The sequence below is a fragment of the Limanda limanda genome, chromosome 9, assembly GCF_963576545.1.
Source record: "Limanda limanda chromosome 9, fLimLim1.1, whole genome shotgun sequence".
Taxonomy (NCBI): Eukaryota; Metazoa; Chordata; class Actinopteri; order Pleuronectiformes; family Pleuronectidae; genus Limanda; species Limanda limanda.
Window position 1 is genome coordinate 836167 of NC_083644.1, and position 19868 is coordinate 856034.

Here is a 19868-nt window from a genome sequence, read left to right on the forward strand (position 1 = left end):
CATTCAGTGCATGTTTTATTGTTATTATTCATTTGTAAGTATTTGTTAAAGATGTGATACGGATTGAGGTGAAGTGGCTGGAACCTGCAGCTTCCTCTTTCCTCTTTCTCTGTGAGGGTGCAGAACAGAGGAGGTCATAAAAGGGCAAACGGTTATTTGCGAAAATGAGCTATTAAAATAAGTTTTGATTGCTGGTTGGGCTGAGCTGCATTTCTGTTGCTGTTACACATTCAGATAATTGAAGGAAACAATAAGACTGTGTTGAGTCATTGAGCTGAGCTGAAGAGGAGGAGCCAGGTCTGAGCTCAGGAAAGAGGTTCAACCGGTTTCCTCACTGGGAGGCCGACGTCTGTGTTACGGTTTGGATGAAGGAGATGGACCCAAATGCAGAGATTATAAACTAAAAGGTAATTTAACTAAATAAAATCCTGTAACAAAACAAAACATTAACACTAACAGGTAACAAACAGAACAGAAGGCTTACGCGGGGATACAAAGCTCAGGAGATGACAGGAGGGTAGATGAACAAACACCGCAGGATCAAAGACAATCCGACAGAGGCTTAAATACACAGGGAAGGGAGGGACAATTGAACACAGGTGAAACACATGAGGGCAGTGCTATGCAAACATGAAAACAACTAGAACACACACAACATAGATTAACTGAAACAGAAAACACTTTTGGCCTGACAATTACTACCTAGATGGCCAGACTGTTACAGTCTGTCACTGGAACTAGAACATTAAACAGCTTTGTGGTGAACGCTGGTGAATTTAAGCACTATATTTTAAGATGACTTTTTTAAAAGCTCCTTATTTTTTAGGTAAACATTATTTTACTTGAAACGAGAAAATTATATTTATTTTATTATTAGTGTACCCTTCAGTTCAGTGTGACAATTAATAATAAACATTATGGAAATACTATTGAATTATACATGCCTTATTATATTTGTTAGTGTTGTGCAATAATGGTTAGGAGTGATACCATAAGATGGTGAGCCTTTAGGCAATCAATAAATTTGGTTATCAAAATAAAATATAAAATATTAATATTTAAAATATTAATATTAAATCATAACTTTAGTTTGTTTAAAGTGCTCTCGGGGTTCCCTTGGACTCAGGACCGGAGTAGAATATGGTGGTCAAGAGTCGAAGGTTGACCTCATCGATACATCAGGAACAAACATTCTTGGACGATGAGAATCTGAAGGTCAAAGACACTAATAATCCTCCTCTACTTATGTGACTGAACTTCTCCTGAGCTGTCTCCAGGGCTCATGTCTTCTTCGTCTGTTTCATACCTTGTAGCTGGTTTACATCACGTCCTTGTGAAGCTGTGTCACTGACTGAAGTGTCTTTGACCTTGTGATTGGTTTTCAGGTGTTGCTGCTCTGTGGGTGTCTCAGCTTCCTCTGGTTTCCTCAGATCCAAACTGTAACGTCACACAGCAGCCGGATGGTTCCGTCATGTACAAGCTGTCTCAGCCTCAGGCCTCCAGCTGTATTAGCAGCTGGGAGGACGACCATGTAAGTCCTGCACATCAGTGACAGTCTTTGTGTGTCCTTCACTCAGTTTGTTTGGAACACAGCTAAAAACAAAAGGGATTCAACGGTTCTGCAACTCTGTTGATTGGTCTATGTTTGTGTTTTTCAGAACAAAGTCATCGCCCGCAACTCTAGTAGAAATGAGACTGTGGTGCAGGCTGTGAACAACCAGTCCATCACCACGAAGACCTGCTATGACTTCCTGCTCTACAGAGTAGAGTGCTCAGGGGTAAAGAACAGCTTTAATATTCAGAAACACATTCTCCAGATCCAGGACGGGTTGTAGGAGCAAGTCGATTCAAAGTGTGTTAGAGCAGAACCATGAGGAGGATCCACAGTGTGCGACTGGAGCAGCTCACCAGCGCTCTACTTGTTCTCCTCTGGTCTACCTGAGTGCGTTGTGTGTTGTGTGTCAGTCACTCAGCCTGGGGTCAGTCCTGCCACACCTGGATTTAGTGGGCCACCCGCTCTCCCCCCTGAGCCATGTTCACACGTGTTGTGCACTTCCTGCTCCTGGACCTTTTGCAAAGGAGCTTCATCATTACTAATCAAACACCATTACACTGCCACTGGGTTTCCATGACGACCTTTGTCCTCTGTCACGTCTCTTCTCCATGAGACATGATTCTCTTTAACTTTACACTTTCCCTTCTCTTCAGGTCCAGGTGATGATCAACTGCTCAGGTGAGACATACAGGAACAGTTTATAAACAGTCTTATCTTCAACATATGAACTGATTTAATCAGATTTCTCTGTTTGACAGTGAACTGTACTCATCTCTTGGAGCAGAGCCCAGAAATACCAAGTGGTGAGTAGAGAGTTAACAGCTGTTATGGTTGTGAAACAACGTTATGAAACCATGGTTACGGTAGAACGACACCACGTGTGATTGAGAGATAATGAAGAGCATAATTCACACCTTCATAAATATCAGTCCTCTGAATGTCACAATATGTTCATCGAGGTCATGAATTTCCAACTTCTTTGTCCAGATCCAAAATTAAATACTTTCTTCTGATCTCGTCTTCTCCTCGTTTCAGTGAACCCCGACTTCAGTATCGACCGAAGTGTGACGGTTGGACTCAGTGTCTCCGCTGGCGTTGTCTTCGCTGTCATCGTTGCTGTTGCTGTCGTTGTGTGTCTGTGCATCTATAAACTGAGATGTGAGAGAACGGCAGAGACAGTTTTATATTCTGCTCCTAGTGAAACGGTCAAGATCGAACTTCAATTAAGAATCATCTGATGACCGACGTCCATATTGAACCGACAAATGTTATCGATGTTGGGGAGGCCCCAATGATCTGACTTTTAAACAAAGAGCCATAAAGGAGGCCTACACGCGAGGCTGAGACCAGCCTAGAGCAAATCACTTCCTGGGTCCGTTAAGGACCCCGTCGTTCAGCCACTCCCTGAGATTTGACTTCTGACCTTCGATTGGCTGATAGCCAGCTGACCCATGACCCCCCTTCTCAAGGAGGCTGGCCTCCTCTCAGTAGAACAAAACTGCTGAGCTCACAGAAAACTTTGCCATTCCCTGCTTAAAGACTATTGAACCTGACCCCCGGGTCTTTCCAGATGTTCCAGCTGCTATTGGGGGCGATTAGACGTTTGTTTAATTCATTTTATTTTAATTCATTTCATTTCCTTTATTTTACCTTCAGTCAGATTTTATTTTGATAGGAACCTTTTGTTATTTTAACTTGAAAGACCAAACAGGAAATTCACTCGCGGGCGAGCTCAGACATTTTCCCACACGGACTATTTTTTTCACACGATCTACAGACGGCACGCACAGCCGTTCCCTGCAGAAGAAGACAAAGCTTCAAAATGCTCTAAATTCCAAAGCGGCTCCGCCATTTTGTTTGTAGTCACCACCATTTCGAGAGTTTTTCGGTGAATCATTATCGGCCGCCATCTTGGATGTGACCCGACTACGTCACCACGTGACTGCGTCATACGTCATCGTCACTCCCCCTTTCTCTCTCTCTCTCTCACACACACACACACAGACACACACACACATACACAGAGACACATTGATAGACACATACACAGACACACACACACAGATACACATAGATGGACCATAGGTTACATGTGTTTCTAAATTGTGATAAGTGCTGCTGCTGTTGTTATCTTTGAAATATTGGAGTTTGTTAAAATGATGAATCATTAAATTTTATTATTTATTATTTCACTCACACACACACACACACACAGAGACACATTGACACAGACACACACACACACACACACACACACACAGACAGACGTACATAGACCACAGGTTTTACATGTATGGTCTGAGTTGTGATAAGTGCTGCTGCTGTTATCTTTGTAATATTGGAGTTTGTTAAAATGATGAATAATTAAATAACATTAATTTTATTTCCCCTTTTAATAAATGATTTTGTAATTAAAGTATCTGTAGTCTGTGATTATTGGTGCATATGTGTGTGAATACAGCTGGATTATGATAGCCTGTGCTTGAACTTAAAACCCTTCATTGTGTATTAAATAATCATTAATATTAACTATTGAGATTATTAATTTAACATTTATCATATGATACTGATATTTATAGATTGATTCGTTGGTCCCTGTAACCAGGGTGGTGCCCCGCTACGATAAGTAATAATTATAGATTGTATCATTCTTAATTGATAATTTTATTGTTTTCATTAATTATTTAACTATTCTTAATGGATAACCTTATCATTTCTAATTAATTATTTTACTATTCTTAAGTGATAGCCTTATTATTTTTAATAAAATAATTTTATTATTTTAATCATATTTCATTATTATTAATAATTAGCCAACGTCAAGTCTACTCCTATAGCACAACATCGACTTCAAATAGCTATTTATAAGGATATAAAAACATTTTAACAAAGGAAAAATATCATTTCCTGCTTCACCTCATTTTATTTGATGTTTTGTGTCATTATTTTATGAGTTTTATCAAAGAGGAAATGTCAACAACCTGTTCTGTGTCAATACCCTTTAAGGGCTGTAATGGAACATTTGACCATTATACCACTCTTAATATTATCTCTGCTTATGCATACTAATTCTGCTCATGAAACTGTTAAGATGACATTAGAGTGTCTCCCACCACTAAGAGCTGGAAGAGGCTTCAGCATGAGTCTGTGTCTTATCTCCTGGGATGTTACCCACACACACACACAATAAATAAAAAAGAGCTTCACATTAAAGATGAACTTTTATTACATATTCAAGTATGGAAACACAAACAAATAATCACTTAATATTAAAAAAAACAACCAAATCTCACAGTTTAAATAAGATTGAAAGCGGGGACATCACAAACTCTCCCATCTAAAAAAAGATGAAGTAAAAAGTCAGATTCACTTAGAACAACAGGAGTCGGTGGTGGAGTCCTGGGAACACTTCAAACACCAGACTGTGACTCTGGGTCAGATTCAAATGATAAAAACAACTTATTTCAGTTGGTCTCAGTTCAGGCTGGATCAGGATCAGGATCAGGATCAGGATCAGGATCAGGATCAGGATCTGGATCTGGATCTGGATCTGGATCAGGATCAGGATCTGGATCTGGATCAGGATCAGGATCAGCCACCCTCACCTTTATCATTATTCATATCAGTGAGATCCTTCCCACACGTCTCCTGACCGGGGGCGTCCTTCAGTCGGCCTTCAGGGCGTAGAGCACGTCGTCCTGGCTGACGTTGAGGCGGACCCTCTGCAGGACCCCCAGGCGGCTGGGCTCCAGCAGCAGCAGCCTGCAGGCCCCCAGGCGCTGGCACACGGCCAGACCCTCGGACACGCCCACGGGCTGCAGACCCTCCACCCGGCACAGAGCCTGGTGCTGCACAAACACCTGAGGGAGCGCACAAGTCGCCAGGATCAGCTCGCCACCCGGGAGGTTTCACATACCAACACTGGAAACCAGTTTAACATCTACACCAGCTGAAGTCACTTTAACCACTTTAAATTCCCACTAAACAAAATCAGCTGATTTTTTTATCGTCCAACTAATAAATCAGTCGAATAAACAGTTTTTTATCCGACAGAGTAGAAATCAGAACGTTTCCTTCTGCAGGTAAATAAAGACTCTGAAGTTTTCCCTTTCCTTCGTCCCCAGACATTCTGGAACATGTGACCTGACGGCTGGTATCTTCAGACTCTTCTTCACGTGTTTGATCTGACCTGTTGGAACGTGGCCTCCTCCAGTCCGAGGCGACGGAACTCGGTGATGACGGCCCGGAGGAAGAGCTGCTCCTGCACGGACGCACACCTGGAAACACACATCTGTCACTTCCTGTCACTAAAGCTCCTCGGGTGCACTTTTACATCTCAGTCATGTGACCGGGGTGAGAATCCTACTTGATGGCGGTGATGTAGGCGGAGGAGAACATCTCATTTAGCGCCTCCATCACATGGCTCATTCCCACCAGGCCCGTGGCAGCCGAGAGCTCGCAGATCTCCGTGGCCCGGCGGCAGATGTCCAGGCAGCGGCGTGCGTCGCCCGACAGCGCGGCCACCTGTCAGAGGAGAGGAAGGCTGTGAGTGGACGGACCTGAGGAGGAGCCGGGGTCAGGCGAGCGGACCCCCGGGCGCTTCACGTACCTTCCTGGACACGAGCTGCAGAGCGTCCTCCTCGAAGGCCTTCACCTTGTTCAGCCTGGACATGATGATCTGCTGCAGCTGCTTGAAGCTGTACGGCTGGAAGGACATCCGCGTCAGTCCCTGGAGACACACACACGGGACCAGGTCCCAATGTCCATCAGATCAAACTTCACCAACGTCCCAAATAAAGACACAAATGTACATAAAAGTGAATCATGGTGAGACAAGAGCTACGGCGTCAAATCCGTCTGTAATCTGAAACAACTCGACACAGAAGTGGTTGCTATGCTCTGATTCCAAACCTCAAACTGGACTCATCTCCATAGCAACGCCATCTGAGGCTGCGTCAACAATGACAAACAAGCATTTCAGCTCAGTATCAGAAATCATCTGGATCCAGACTAACACACCCAACATCACATGACCTTTCACCTGCACCGGTCATTTCATGGAAACAGGAAGTAGATGTCTCCTCTGCAGCTGGCTGCTTAACAACGGAAACTCCCATAATAGTCCAGGCAAAGCAGCGTTTTATGACCGACTAATTGTAAAAGAATTTTTTTCAGCGTAGATCATTTCTATGAGGTGTCCAGAACAACATACTAAAAGTCCTAAGAAATCCTAGTTGAGGAAATATGTTTAATTCTCATCAATGTGTTTCAATAAGGCAACAATACACCCCAAAGGGGCTGTTTTTTTCCTTTACTCCTATCAAAATAAAACTTTACACAATGAAAGTATTTATGAAAAGTAACTTTTTTTGTATTACAAGTTTCTTTTGAAATGAATTTGACAAGCACATGAGCTGGGTGTATATGGGCATATTTCCTCAACTAGGATTTCTTAGGACTTTTAGTATGTTGTTCTGGACACCTCATAGAAATTATCTGTGCTGAAAAAAATTATTTTACAATTACTTCTATTTCTGGCTCCAAAATGGGTAACTTTGCCTGGACTATAAAGGAGGAGCAGTGATGGTGAAAAGTCAGGTGGGGGGAGGGGAGTTCTACAGTCTCTGACAGGAAGTCTCTGACAGGAAGTCCTACTGACAGGAAGTCCTACTGACAGGAAGTCTTAGCGCAATTTGTGTTCGCTGGTGGTCAGGGCTGGACTGGGAGAACAAAACGGCCCGGGCATTTTTTGGCTCAGACCGGCCCACATAATTAGCCGAGCACATCTGCCATTAAATTGACGTAACTTATGTCTTCTAAATGTCTTAAAGTAGCTCATATTAAAAGTACTTAAGTATCAAAAGTATCTGGTGTTGAAATGTACTTAAGTATCAAAAGTACAAGAACTAAAATTAAAAATGCAAAGTGCTTTTTATAGTAGGTCTATACAGACACAAAACAACCCAAAATGTTTCTCCTCAAGATTTATCTCAACTGACTGAAAAATTACAACAACAATATGCATATAATGTATAATTTTACCAATTTTGAACCCTAGATGCTGAGGTTAAAATAGTAATGGACCAGTGCATCTGAACTTCTAATTAACTATAAACAAGTGCCTCTTGTGTCTGCCCAAGAACATTAATAAACCACAGTATAACCACTATACTATAGGCACACAAAATAAGACACTATCACTATTCTAGAGGAAGTAAAAGTCTGCGGAGGGATAGACCAACCTCTCGCCCCCCACCCCCCGACGGCAAACACGCCACCGGACCTGCACATCTCAGGAGGGGGAGAGGGGGAGAGAGAGAGAGAGAGAGAGAGAGAGAGAGAGAGAGAGAGAGAGAGAGAGAGAGAGAGAGAGAGAGAGAGAGAGAGAGAGAGAGAGAGAGAGAGAGAGAGAGAGAGAGAGAGAGAGAGAGAGAGAGAGAGAGAGAGAGAGAGAGAGAGAGAGAGAGAGAGAGAGAGAGAGAGAGAGAGAGAGAGGGGGGGGGGGGCGCCGTGGGTAGAGGCGTGCGACGCCAACCTCCGCTGCTCAAGTAACGAGCCAGTTTGGAGAATGTATTGAAAATTGAAAATGCGCGCTCACATGTCTGCCTCCACTCGCTCATCATTGTCGAGTCCTCCTCGCTCGTCTCCCGGCGCACCTGCTGCTGCTGGGCTGGTGAACCCGGCACCACATAGGTCCGTCAGTTTGGCACATTTAGCAGCCTCCACCTCCAGAGACTTCTGCTTTTTCCCGATGCTACTCAGCGCCACCCGGGCGTTTTTTTACTCTTATTATCCATTAAGTTAAGTTTCTGTCTCAGCAGCAGCCAGTCCCGCGACTCCCCCCGCCAATGCCATGAGGTCCCGCCCCCCCCGCCCCCGGTTTGTGTTGTGATTGACAGCACTGTCAGGGCTCTCTGAGCCTGTCAGCCCATGATTGATTGACAATGACAAACAATAGACCAATAATATGTGTCGATGCTGGCAACACACTGCTAGCCCTCTGTAGACAATTGGCCGGCCCAATTGGAGGGAATTTAAAGAGGAAGAAGAGAAAAAAAACAAAACAACAACATAGTGGACCAGACCGTCCCACATTGGGTCAACGGCCCACCGGGATTATGCCCGGTATGCCCGATGGCCAGTCCACCCCTGCTGGTGGTCGAGTCAGGTGACTGATGAGAACCAACCAGGAAGAGAAACGTCTGCGTCATCATTTACTAAAGTCTCACCTTCAAACTGAAATGAAATCAGCAGCATTTACAGTCTCTGATTCAGAGTCATGTGGACATCAGGTGTAACCATAGCAACAGGGATGCTCTAAACCCCATGTGGGAGGAGCCTGAGACGCACGAGTACTGCTGTACGTAGAGTTAAAGGGTTTTGAGATATTTATGGTTCTTGGTGAAACAAGTGGGACACGTTATAAAGACTGATCCAGAGTCTCGTCCCCCCGGACACGTCTCGTCCCCCCGGACCCCGAAGGTGCGTCCCCCTCACCAGTCTGCTGGCCACCCTGTTGATCATGATCCTCTCCGGCAGGTCCATGGTGTTGGCGATGGTCAGCACCACCAGGCGGGCGTGGCGCCGCGTGGGCCAGTCGAACAGGTTGTACATCACGTTCTGCTTCCGCGTCCACAACAGGTCCAACTACAGGAGGACACACACACACACACACACACACACACACACACACACACACACACACACACACACACACACACACACACACACACACACACACACACACACACACACACACACACACACACACACACACACACACACACACACACACACACACACACACACACACACACACACACACACACACACCAGGTCAGTCTGACGCACACAGATACAACTTTGACTGACGCACAAGACAAAACCCAACACAATAGTTTATGTTGATCGTTTAAATAACAACAGGATCAGACAAGTGTGTGAACAGTGATCGATCGGTTTCACCACATCCTTCCACTTTGTGCGATTTGTTGGTAGACTTGATTGAAAATTGATTGATTGATTGTTAAGAGTTCACTGGTTTCAACTGGATCAAACAAATGGGACAAACGGGAGCAGTTCATTTGTTGGGATGGATCCACTGGGTTGTTGAGTGTGAAAGTGGCAGCAGGACAGAGTGTGTGAGTCTAAATAAACAAGTATGTGTGTGTGTGTGTGTGTGTGTTCCTGGTGAGGAAGGCGCATGTAACAATGAGAATGAAGAGTTGTCACAGGACTTGTGTAACTCTATTGAAAGGTTGTGACCTCGTCCACCAGCAGCACTGTGGTTTCCTTCCTGGGCGCCGGGTTGCTGAACCTCCTCTCCAGCAGGGCGGCAGCGTGGTCGGCCGTCGCCTTCTGACCCGTCAGTTTCTGGAGAGAGAGAGAGAGAGAGAGAGTCGGTCAGTGTCTGTTCTGTGGGATTCAGTTAACTGACACGATTAAGAGCAACATACAACTTAAGATCTCCAGTTCACATTCAACTGAATGTCCTACTCTTCCAACTGGTCCTCACCTGCAGGATCTGGACGTAGGCCTGATGAGGATCGGTCATCTTCATCCCGTTGATCTCGATGAAGTGGAACGGAGGGATCTCGTCCACCTCGGCGGCGTGCTGCAGACAGCGCATCACCTCGTGCACCGTGGCCGTCTTCCCTGTGCCCGGCACGCCGGAGATATACATGCACCTGCAACACAACGCACAACAGGTCAGCGGGACGACCAGCGGGAGGACTGCCTCGCTGCGAGAGGTCACGCGGGTCGGGCCTGGTCTCACCCTCCGGTCCCGTCGGAGATCTTGCTCTCCACGAAGCTGTAGATGTCCTGAAACTCCTGCTCCCGGCAGGGAAGAGACTCCGGCACCGAGGACACGTGCAGCCTGGAGACCAACACACATCAACAGGTAACACACGTTCAGTGTAACACAAACACACACAGAGACAACGAGGCTTTCTGCCCCCTGGTGGCCGGCTGCAGCTCCCATCAAACTGAGGTTCATGTTTCTGATTAGTTTGATTTAAACTAGTTTTTTGATGATATATAAACGTGACTCGTGATTGGTTGAGCGTGTGTGTGGGCGGGACCTCGATACAATTGGCTCCACTTCAGAATCAGTACTGACAAATGATTTCAAAAGCACAAGATGGAGCCGTTTGCATCCGAGATATCTGAGTGGAATTGAATACAACAGAAGGAGGTGGAGACGTATCATCCATCTCGTCACCGATTGTCTTTGTTGTCCGTGAATAACCATAAATACATAAAACATTCTTAAAATTTGTACGAAGCTTAGACTTCCAAAGTGTGCGTGGCTGAAGCAGAAGCTGTCAGAGGTTGTTGTGTTGGACTCTCCTCTCACCTGGCTCGGGCCTCCTCCAGGACATTACCAGGACGTCGGGCGGGCAGTGACCTGCTGGGGATGCTGGGGGTGGCGTGACGGGGGGTGCGTGGCGTGCCGGGTGTGATCTGTTGAGGCAGACGTAAAAACATCAAGAGACATTTCTAAAACGGATTCCAGTCCTCGGGTTCGGCTGAACCGCACGGGAAGGAGCTCGTCTCTTTAAAGATGTAAATTATTTCTGATTTCTTCAGGCTCAGTTTTAACACACATTCAGTTATTGTTTATCACTCTATTGCATTTTATTTTAAAACAATCAACCAATTATCATCAAGAATCAACCAATCAACGAGAAAGTGTTTGAAACAATGAAGTTTGAGAAGAAATATGTTTTAATTCTCTTGTAAATAAATAATGTTTGACTTGGAAATGTCCAGAGACACCAGAGACGGCGTTTGCACGACACATGTCCGGCCCCTCCTCCCCAACGAGCCCCTCCTCCCCAACGAGCCCCTCCTCCCCAACGAGCCCCTCCTCCCCAACGAGCCCATCCTCCCCAACGAGCCCCTCCTCCCCAACGAGTCCCTCCTCCCCAACGAGTCCCTCCTCCCCAACGAGCCCCTCCTCCCCAACGAGCCCCTCCTCCCCAACGAGCCAATCATCTGCATCATGTGACACGAACAAAACCTCCTGTGGGCAAACTCAGTGTTTCAAACTCTATTTTGGGCCGAAGGCGCCGATGGACAGCGAACTGTCCCGGGTGAACCCGTCTCTCACTCCCAGCGACCCTCAGAGGACAAGTGGACGCTGGACTGTCTATTGGCAAGAACGGACCAATACGATATATGAAGGTTCAATTTAATGTATTTCAAGAACGTGGATGAGATAATATATATATAGTATAAAAGAAAACACTAACATAAGCATAACAGAAGCGATTCATCAGTCCGGACTCGTACCTTCTTGTTGGGAGTCTTACGCGGCGTCCTGGTAGAGACACGAGTTTTCCTCTTTGAACGAGGAGTGTGAGAAGCGGCTGCACTGCGTCGGCTCCTCTTCGCTACAGTTTCCTCATCACTATCCAGGCCTTCCTCCTCCTCCTCCTCCTCCTCTTCCTCCTCCTCTTCCTCTTCCTCACTGCTGCTCTGCAGCTCCTTCTTCGATGGAACAAACTCGTCCTCCTCTTCGCCGTCTGAGTTCGAGAACTGATGGTTGTCCATGAGATTCCTGAACAAACAGGAAACAAATGAAATTTAACAACTGAGGTTTTCCAGATTAAATGTGAACAATGGTGTGAAATCTGATTTGATGGCAAAGAATCAACAGAGTGAAAAAAAGACCCGTTGCCCTCATTCCCAGCTCAAACGTACAATAATATAAAACTCAGCAAAGGTAAATCCTCTGAGACAAGAAAGATTTTGGTATTATTAAGTGAATCCTTGACGTTGTTCTGATATTAATTTGCCAGAGGACAGATGATTGGACTTCAGCAGGTTTCCATTTCAACTGAACTAAAAAGTGAGAGTGGATCAACGTCCTCCAGTCAGAACCCTGCCCCCCCGACCTGGAGGACGGGTCGGGCACTCACAGCTGCTTCCTGATGCGAGACGACACCAGCTGGGCCGACTTCCTCTTGGAGCTCCGCGGCGTGACGGCGGCCGGCAGCGCGGGAGAGTTCTCGTTGTCCACCTCGGCCCTGGGGACATCACACAGGAGACACAGAGTCAAGGTGGACAAATGAAACATCTGAAGAGACTGGTGGGAGAGGTCAAAGTTCAAAAAACTGATGGAGAGTTAAGAAACAATGTTTTTATTGATTGTGTATTTATGATAGATTTTCAGTGCTTTAATCATCTATCATATTCGATTGACTTTCATAATATTTGAGCTGAGTTTGATTTTATAGACATGAACATTTTAAGATTCTGGATGAACGGAGGTTTTAAAGTGTGAACGGCTTCTGAAACAGATAATGTTAATATATTAATTTCCCATTTCTGGAAGTAAACATGATGACATCACACTCACAGAGCAGCGAGGGCAGGTTCCCTCGGGGTTTTCGCTTCCTTCCTTCGAGATGGCGTCGCAGCTCTGAGGACGAAACACGTCATTAACAAACAATCGGATCAGAGTCGATTCACCTGAAGTGACGACTTCCTGGAACTGAGACTGATCCAAACCAACACGTCTACTATGTTCATCCTTTATCCTGAAACACCACTTTGTTGAGCATCGGAGGTGCCGACACTTTCATTTAAGACCCCGTCCACACCGACACGTTTTGGTTTTAATTTGAAAACTCTTGGGTTTGTGTTTTAATCTGGACGGAGACAAACTGAGACTTTAATAAACGATGACACAGAAGTTCTCCTCCTGATTGGTTCTCATCAGTCACATGACTCGACTACCAGCGGTGAACACAAAGCGTCGCTAACAGGGTGTTAAAACGCATCAGTGGGGGCGGAGCCTGAGTTTAAGCATCTGTGCTCCCACTACACCTGCATGTGAATATATATATTAAATATATAATTATTATATAAATGGTGAATTCAGGGCTTTAACCAGAATAAACTGAAACACACAACAGTTGTGCTGCAGCCACCAGTCCAGCCGGGTCGGACTCACTTCTGCCCCCTGGTGGACACGTCTCTCCTCGGAGTGGCATTTCTTCTTCGTGGTGTTTTGACCGAGCCGGAGAGAAACTCTGCGTCCATCACATCACGCTGCTGAGGACTGAGAGGCACCAACGTGTCTGTGGTTTATTTACTGTCAATTATTATCTCTGGTTTAAACCAGTGGAAACCTGTTTCTCTGGTTGAAACCATTTTCTATTCACAGTTAATTTAGGTCTCTCTTTTTAAACAACTATAAACCAATTTAAGTACATTTTCTATGAATTGAACTAGTAAGCTGAGGTTTACACAATTTTAAAGCCAAAATAATCCAGTTGGTATTATTTTAAAACCAGTTTCAACCAGTTTCTTTGGATTGCATCACTTAAAACCAGCTTCTCTTGAACTTGAAATAATCCACAAAGTCTGATCTTTTAAGTCTTAAGAATAAGGATGAGATGTTATATGAATATAATAATGTGGGTGAACAACATATTAGAAACACAGCAGTTGAAGAGCAACACAAACTGAGTATAAAGTACAATCCTCCTTCAGTTGTGTGCTTGTGCGTGTGTGCTTGTGCATGTGTGTGTGTGTGTGTGTGTCCTGACCTGGTGGAGTCTTCTCTCCTAGACGGTGGTGGGCTGTCAGAAGGCTTCGGGTGGGCTGCGTCCTCGCCGGCCGGCTCTCCGAGGGTCTTCCTGAAGGGGGTGAGTCGGGGGACGAGTCGGTGGGCGTGGGGGGTGCTGGGGGCTCTGGGGGTCTTGCTGAGCGGCGTGAGGCTGTGGGCCTGAGGAGGAGAGGACGAGAGCCTCTGCGCAAACATCACAGACTCCAGCTCCCCGTCCAGCAGATGGTCAACCAGGTCTTCTCGCGTCATCTTCTCCGGACCTGACAACGACAAGGGAACAGTCAGAGAGAAAGGAGGAGGAGTCGAGAGCGGCGAGCGACTGGATCAATCAAACCGGGGCCAAAGACGCGTTTCCAAGCTCACGTTGTCGTCTCTGTTTTACAGTTTTGTTTTACTGGTCTGCAGAAACAAACCAGTTGATATTCCCAGAAGTGACTCTCATGTGACAACACTCACTGTTGAGCTGCAGCTTCTTGCGGACTCCTGGCGTCGAGGCGGAGTAGCTCCTCCTCTTGGCGCTCAGACATTTGGAGGCGGACAGTTTGGAGGTGGAGTGCAGCGACTCGGCCTCCGCGGCGCTGGCCTTGCCGGCGCTCATGGTCGCCCTTCGGTACCTCACGTCCCCCGAGGAGGCTCTGTGCATGATGGAAGGGTCCGGTGTGGGCAGGGCGCGTCGGGGGGGGCCTCGAGACGCTGGAGCTGCCGCGGGCGGGGACCGGGGGGGCGAGGGGGGCAAGGAGGGTTTGGGACAGCGGGGGGGAGAGGATGCCGGCGTGGGTTCAGACGCAGACTCCACCACAGCAGACTCCACCAGCTTGAAGGTCTTGGAGTCCCAGGACATCTTCACGTACAGAGTGTCCTTGTCCTGCGAGTCGGGAAACGGCGCCGGGCCGTCCAGGTGCTTCACCTGCGAGGGACAAGGAGGTCACAGGGTCAGCTCACACAGAGCAAACACTTAGAACCGGTCCATGAGATCTGTGCTGTGAGGCTGAATGAGACTCAGCTGGAGTCGTCCTCACAGGTTCACATCGGACCCGACTCTTTGCTACAGATCTCACTTTTTTTGCTGTTTAAATACAAAGAAAGTTGGTTAAATGCAAGACCAGTTTTCATTTTTTCTGTCTTATAAGAAGTAGTTAATGTCTTGAATCTAGAACATTATGGATTTTGTAGAGCTTACATTAAGTTAAATACCACTTGAGATGATGACAGGATGGTAAATTACGGCTCATTATGGTAAAATAAAAGTGCCAATACGAGTCAGGAATACTAACTTCAAGACACTTTGTCTCAAAATGCCAGTTTCTAATCTTATTTCAGGTAGGTGGTGAACTTAAATCTAGAACAGTGTCACAATTATAAAACTGAAAGATTAGTTAAATACGCTTGAAACAAACAGGATGACAAAAAAAAGATGCTACTTTTGAGGGGAAAATACTATTTTTGAGACACAAAAACCTCACAACACTAGTAAAATATAGCAAAAAATGAGTTTCCCCAGCTAATTTCAAGATCACTCTTATCTTGTAAGGCTTAAATATAAAGTCTTAGTTCAAGAAATCTTACCAAGCGAATTTTGACTTGTTCCATTGGCAGAATTTTTTTGGGCTTATTTTTGGAGTGGCCTTTTAGCAGTACACAGGCTGTCCCTGCTTCACGTTAGTGCCGTCCAATCAGGAGAAGGCTAATTTAAAGCTAATGTGAGCAGATTAGAGAGGATGTTGCTTTCATTCACACTGTTCAAATAAAGGAGAAGTTAACAACCAGTTGGAATCCCTCCGTTACCTGCACAGGTCGGAGGATGGACTCGGCGTTGACCTCGTCGTCACAGCTGCGACCCTGGTAGTAGAAGATCTCCTGAGGGTGCGGCTCCCTGCCCAGCAGCTTCAGTTTGCTCAGAGGCACTTCGGACACGCGAGCAAACCACTGCACCACCGCCTTCTTCTGCTTCCCGCTCTCTGGAACACACCACACACTGGGTCTTCACGCTGGGTTCACATTAGGGACGGGAATCTGCAGGGACCTCCCCATTACGATACTATCACGATACTTAGGTGGCGATACGATATGTATTGCAATTTTGTAAGTATTGCGATTCGATATTACGATTTCCTGGGATTTCTTTTGGTTATTTTTTTTTTTTTTAAATACTGGACCATGGAAAAAAGTTGAATCATTCCTTCAAATACAACACAGTCAAATTCACTTAGAGCTTTACCAGTTATATTTCAAATATTAACATTAACTTAATGACTGCCGGGCAGCCAATAGAGAAAATAAATAAAAATGTGCCCTATTATTGTATAGCCCCTGTCAACTGCACACAAACTGACAGATGAAGACATGTATGCCACTTAGGCTACTTGTAAACAATAGATAAAAGGTAAATTAAATAGAATGAATAAAAGTTTACTTAAAATATAAACTTTTGGCGATTTAAAATCGTCATTCACAAGAATCGCGATTTGTAACTGAATCGATTTTTCCCTAGTTCACATCAGAGTTATCGTAGCCGTACGTTTCTGACCCGAGTCTTATTAAAACTGGAAGAACAATGTGACCATCGCCAGCTTCCTGTCACGTTCATTTAAGGAATTGGTTTTCACATAAGAGTCCCAGGTGTTCCGGAGCCTGCAGAGGTCGCTCAGGTCGTCCGAGGTCACGACCCGGTGAACCACGGTCCGGAGCCAGACGCATTTATCTAATGAATCATCGAGATCTATCAAGTTTTAACACAGAGGTTCAATTTTTACTGGCGCAGCTTTTCTAGCCTTCATGTCCCTGGTGCAGCAGACCAGGAATCCCTCCGAGCTCTTACATACATGTACCGATCATGTACATATATTCTTCATTATCAGTATTAACCTCATCTGTTCATAATCTGTACATTAATTCATACGCTACAGTATTTATGCAGCTGCTGCTACTTGCTGCTGTACATTTGTCTGTATTACTTCAATGTACTGGATCCTTTGATCTATCAGTATTGATCTGCCCTCTAACAGCGTTCCCTTTCTTTAACACTCACTAGGGTTGCAAAGGGGCAGAAAGTTTCCGGTAAATTTCCAGAAACGTTCCGGAAACATTCCATGGGAAGTTAAGCTCGGGAATTTTGAAAAAAATAAATAAATACGCAAATTAAACGCTGAGCAATAAAAACATCATTCAAAACTCTATTTTAAAGATGTATGGAACGTTGAGGTTCAACCCTCCACTGGTCATTCTTCCATCACATGCACAGATAACTCCCAGCATGCTTCACTCTACAGCAGGGCTACTGAGGCCTGCTGTAGAGTGCAGGACTAGTCAGGTAAGTTTCCATGATATTACTGGGAAAATATATTAGCATGCTGATTGAGGATTGTTCATCTGTTCATCTAGACTATTTCCATTCATTTATCCATCAATTGTAAAATATGTTTACAGACGATTCCAATTGTTTGGCTAACTATTTATATCTCTGGCATTGCATTAGTGTTTTTTCACAAACTTTTTTCTCATCTTATTCTACAGAACAATGCCACGTGCACTCTCTCATGTGTGGAGACATTTCACCCCATCCAATGTAGAAGGAAAGGCTGTGTACATTTGCAAATACTGTGCAAAGACCTATGTTAAGAATGACACAACGATGCAGAAGCATATAGTCAAGTGCCCAAAGTTTCCTCAGGGCTCAAATCAGCCTATGACACAACAAAATGTTTATATTTATGTCTGTATATGACAAGGTAAATACAGTTAGTATAAATTACCCACAACATTTCCAGTTTATTCCCGTATATTCCCGTTAATTCCCATGGAAAGTTTCCAACTTTGAATATTCCCGGAATTTTGCAACCCTAACAGTCACATACACTTCTCTTAATTTATCATTTCAGTCTACTGCTCGGATTTTTAACTGATGTCTTCTTCTGACTTGGTTTTGAATTACATGTATTATAAATAATCTCAAGTGACCCCACTCAGCCAATCCAATCCGTGATTCCCAACGAGCATCCAGACACACGTGGTCGTCGATCGTTTGCTTTTTCTGAGCTAACAACACATAAACCGTGTTATGGATTCAGACTCGAGCGTCTCGTCGGACTCACCGTCACTGAAGAGCCGGACGACTTTGGCCACGTACGGGTTGTCCTCGTCCTCGCCCTCGATGAGGATGTGCTGGCCGGCGTTGATGACGGTGGTCCTCGGGAGGCCGTCCACACTGATGGACAACGAGCTGAGACAACACGGGGACACAAACATCACACCGGGTCCTTCACTCGTTCTCACCGCTGCTGACCGGACGTCCTCTGGAAGCTTCTCATTGGTCACACAAGTCTCAAGGTTTGATTTGTTCAAACCTCGACTGGAAAACAACTTCATACGTGACGACAAGAATGGAATTGTCGTGTTTTACCCACAACGACTGTGATGTGATTGTGATACGTGTGTAACGTGGAGCAGTGGGATCCCTCTTATTGTGAAGGAGCAGGATGGAGACAGATCACGTTCCGAGCAGCAGTTTAATGTTCTGTCACATGTCATCACTTTGACAACTCACACTTCCTGCTTCCCACCGTCATGTGACTGATCTCACCAATAAGAAGAAGGCATGACCCTTCACCACTCCACGTCACTACACTGAACCTTTAACTTTCAGCTTGTGTTGATATGAAGCCAAGTGGAAAACCAGCAGATACTTGGTTAAAGTTACTGATGGAGTGAATGTTCTCAGTGGAGAAGCTGGAAACACTTTTATATTAAACTGTTAAACTCTGACAGATTATCTGTTGACAGAATGAATCAATAACTATGAGATAATAAACTAACATGTGACCTGAGTTATGTTTCAGTTATTTTACTGAACAAACACCTGGAGACGTGTTCAAAAGCAACAGGAAAGTTTGGTTCTCACCCATATTCGAACGTCTTCAGCTTCCGGTTGAATCGCAGCGGTTTCCCGCGCCAGCTGTAAACTCTGCGGACTCTGAGTCTGGTGAAATACTTCATCGCGTTTACGGCGACGCAACAACACGAAACACCGCAATAAACACAACGACTCGACACACAGAAGTAAACACAGCGACACACACTCCGCGGAACACTCACTCGCCACCGCAGCGGACAGCAGTTCGCGCCAAAATTGCGTAATTTCCGCTTTGTAACCAGCGACTTCCTCCCACTGGTGCCACCTGCTGCCTCGGAGTGGGAGCGTCAACACTAATGATGTACAGGCTAAAGAAGGATTTAGTGATTGTAAAGCTGAAAGTTGATTTATGTTTATGTTAATTTACCAACATGTGTTTTTAATGTTTGAAGTGGAGTTTTTTACACATCTAAATATTTCATAAGAACAGGAGTTATGTGTTGAATCTGCTTCTGGAGTTGTCTCACCTTTACCTGAGTTTATATGTATTATAATCAGTGTTAGTATTATTATCAGTTTTAGTATTAGCATCATTATAATTATTATTATTAGGGCCCGAGCACGGACAGGAACTGATAGACAGTGAGGCCCTATTGAAATTGTAAGGATTATTATTTTTTTATTTTTTCAGGCAAATTAATTGGCTTTTTGAGGGATTTAGCATGCTCAAATTCTTACCGAAATGTACAGAAAGTTATAAAGTGGTGAAAATGTACGTAAACTGGAGGAATTTTCAATGGGAGTGGCTAAATGGCTCAACGGTGATCCCCCGAGACCCCCGGAACGTGTTCACATTGACCGATCTTCACAAAAATCAATACAGA

At 45.1% G+C, this 19868-nt stretch overlaps 1 protein-coding gene across 1 annotated transcript; it reads right to left on the reverse strand.

The window, feature by feature from the left end:
* Positions 1-5149: 5149 nt before the first annotated feature.
* On the reverse strand, positions 5150-19127 carry orc1 (origin recognition complex, subunit 1). The gene is made up of 18 exons (XM_061078549.1): positions 19033-19127; positions 18227-18354; positions 15921-16093; positions 14592-15042; positions 14116-14395; positions 13518-13625; positions 12921-12983; positions 12481-12588; positions 11852-12119; positions 10914-11020; positions 10332-10433; positions 10071-10242; positions 9821-9928; positions 9053-9202; positions 6165-6284; positions 5922-6079; positions 5745-5832; positions 5150-5415 (listed from the first exon to the last, which is right to left on the reverse strand). The coding sequence occupies exons 1-18, from the start codon at positions 19125-19127 to the stop codon at positions 5221-5223; spliced, it is 2874 nt and encodes a 957-aa protein (XP_060934532.1). The 3' UTR covers positions 5150-5220.
* Between the last annotated feature and the right edge of the window lie 741 nt (positions 19128-19868).

Excerpts from the sequence above, each read along its gene's own strand:
- orc1 (XM_061078549.1), bottom strand. The coding sequence starts at position 19,127 with ATGAAGTATTTCACCAGACTCAGAGTCCGCAGAGTTTACAGCTGGCGC. Across the intron at positions 18,355-19,032 it reads CTGAAGACGTTCGAATATGG|CTCGTTGTCCATCAGTGTGG; the intron begins GTGAGAACCAAA and ends GTGTTGTCTCAG. Across the intron at positions 9,203-9,820 it reads CAGTGCTGCTGGTGGACGAG|TTGGACCTGTTGTGGACGCG; the intron begins GTCACAACCTTT and ends GTCCTCCTGTAG.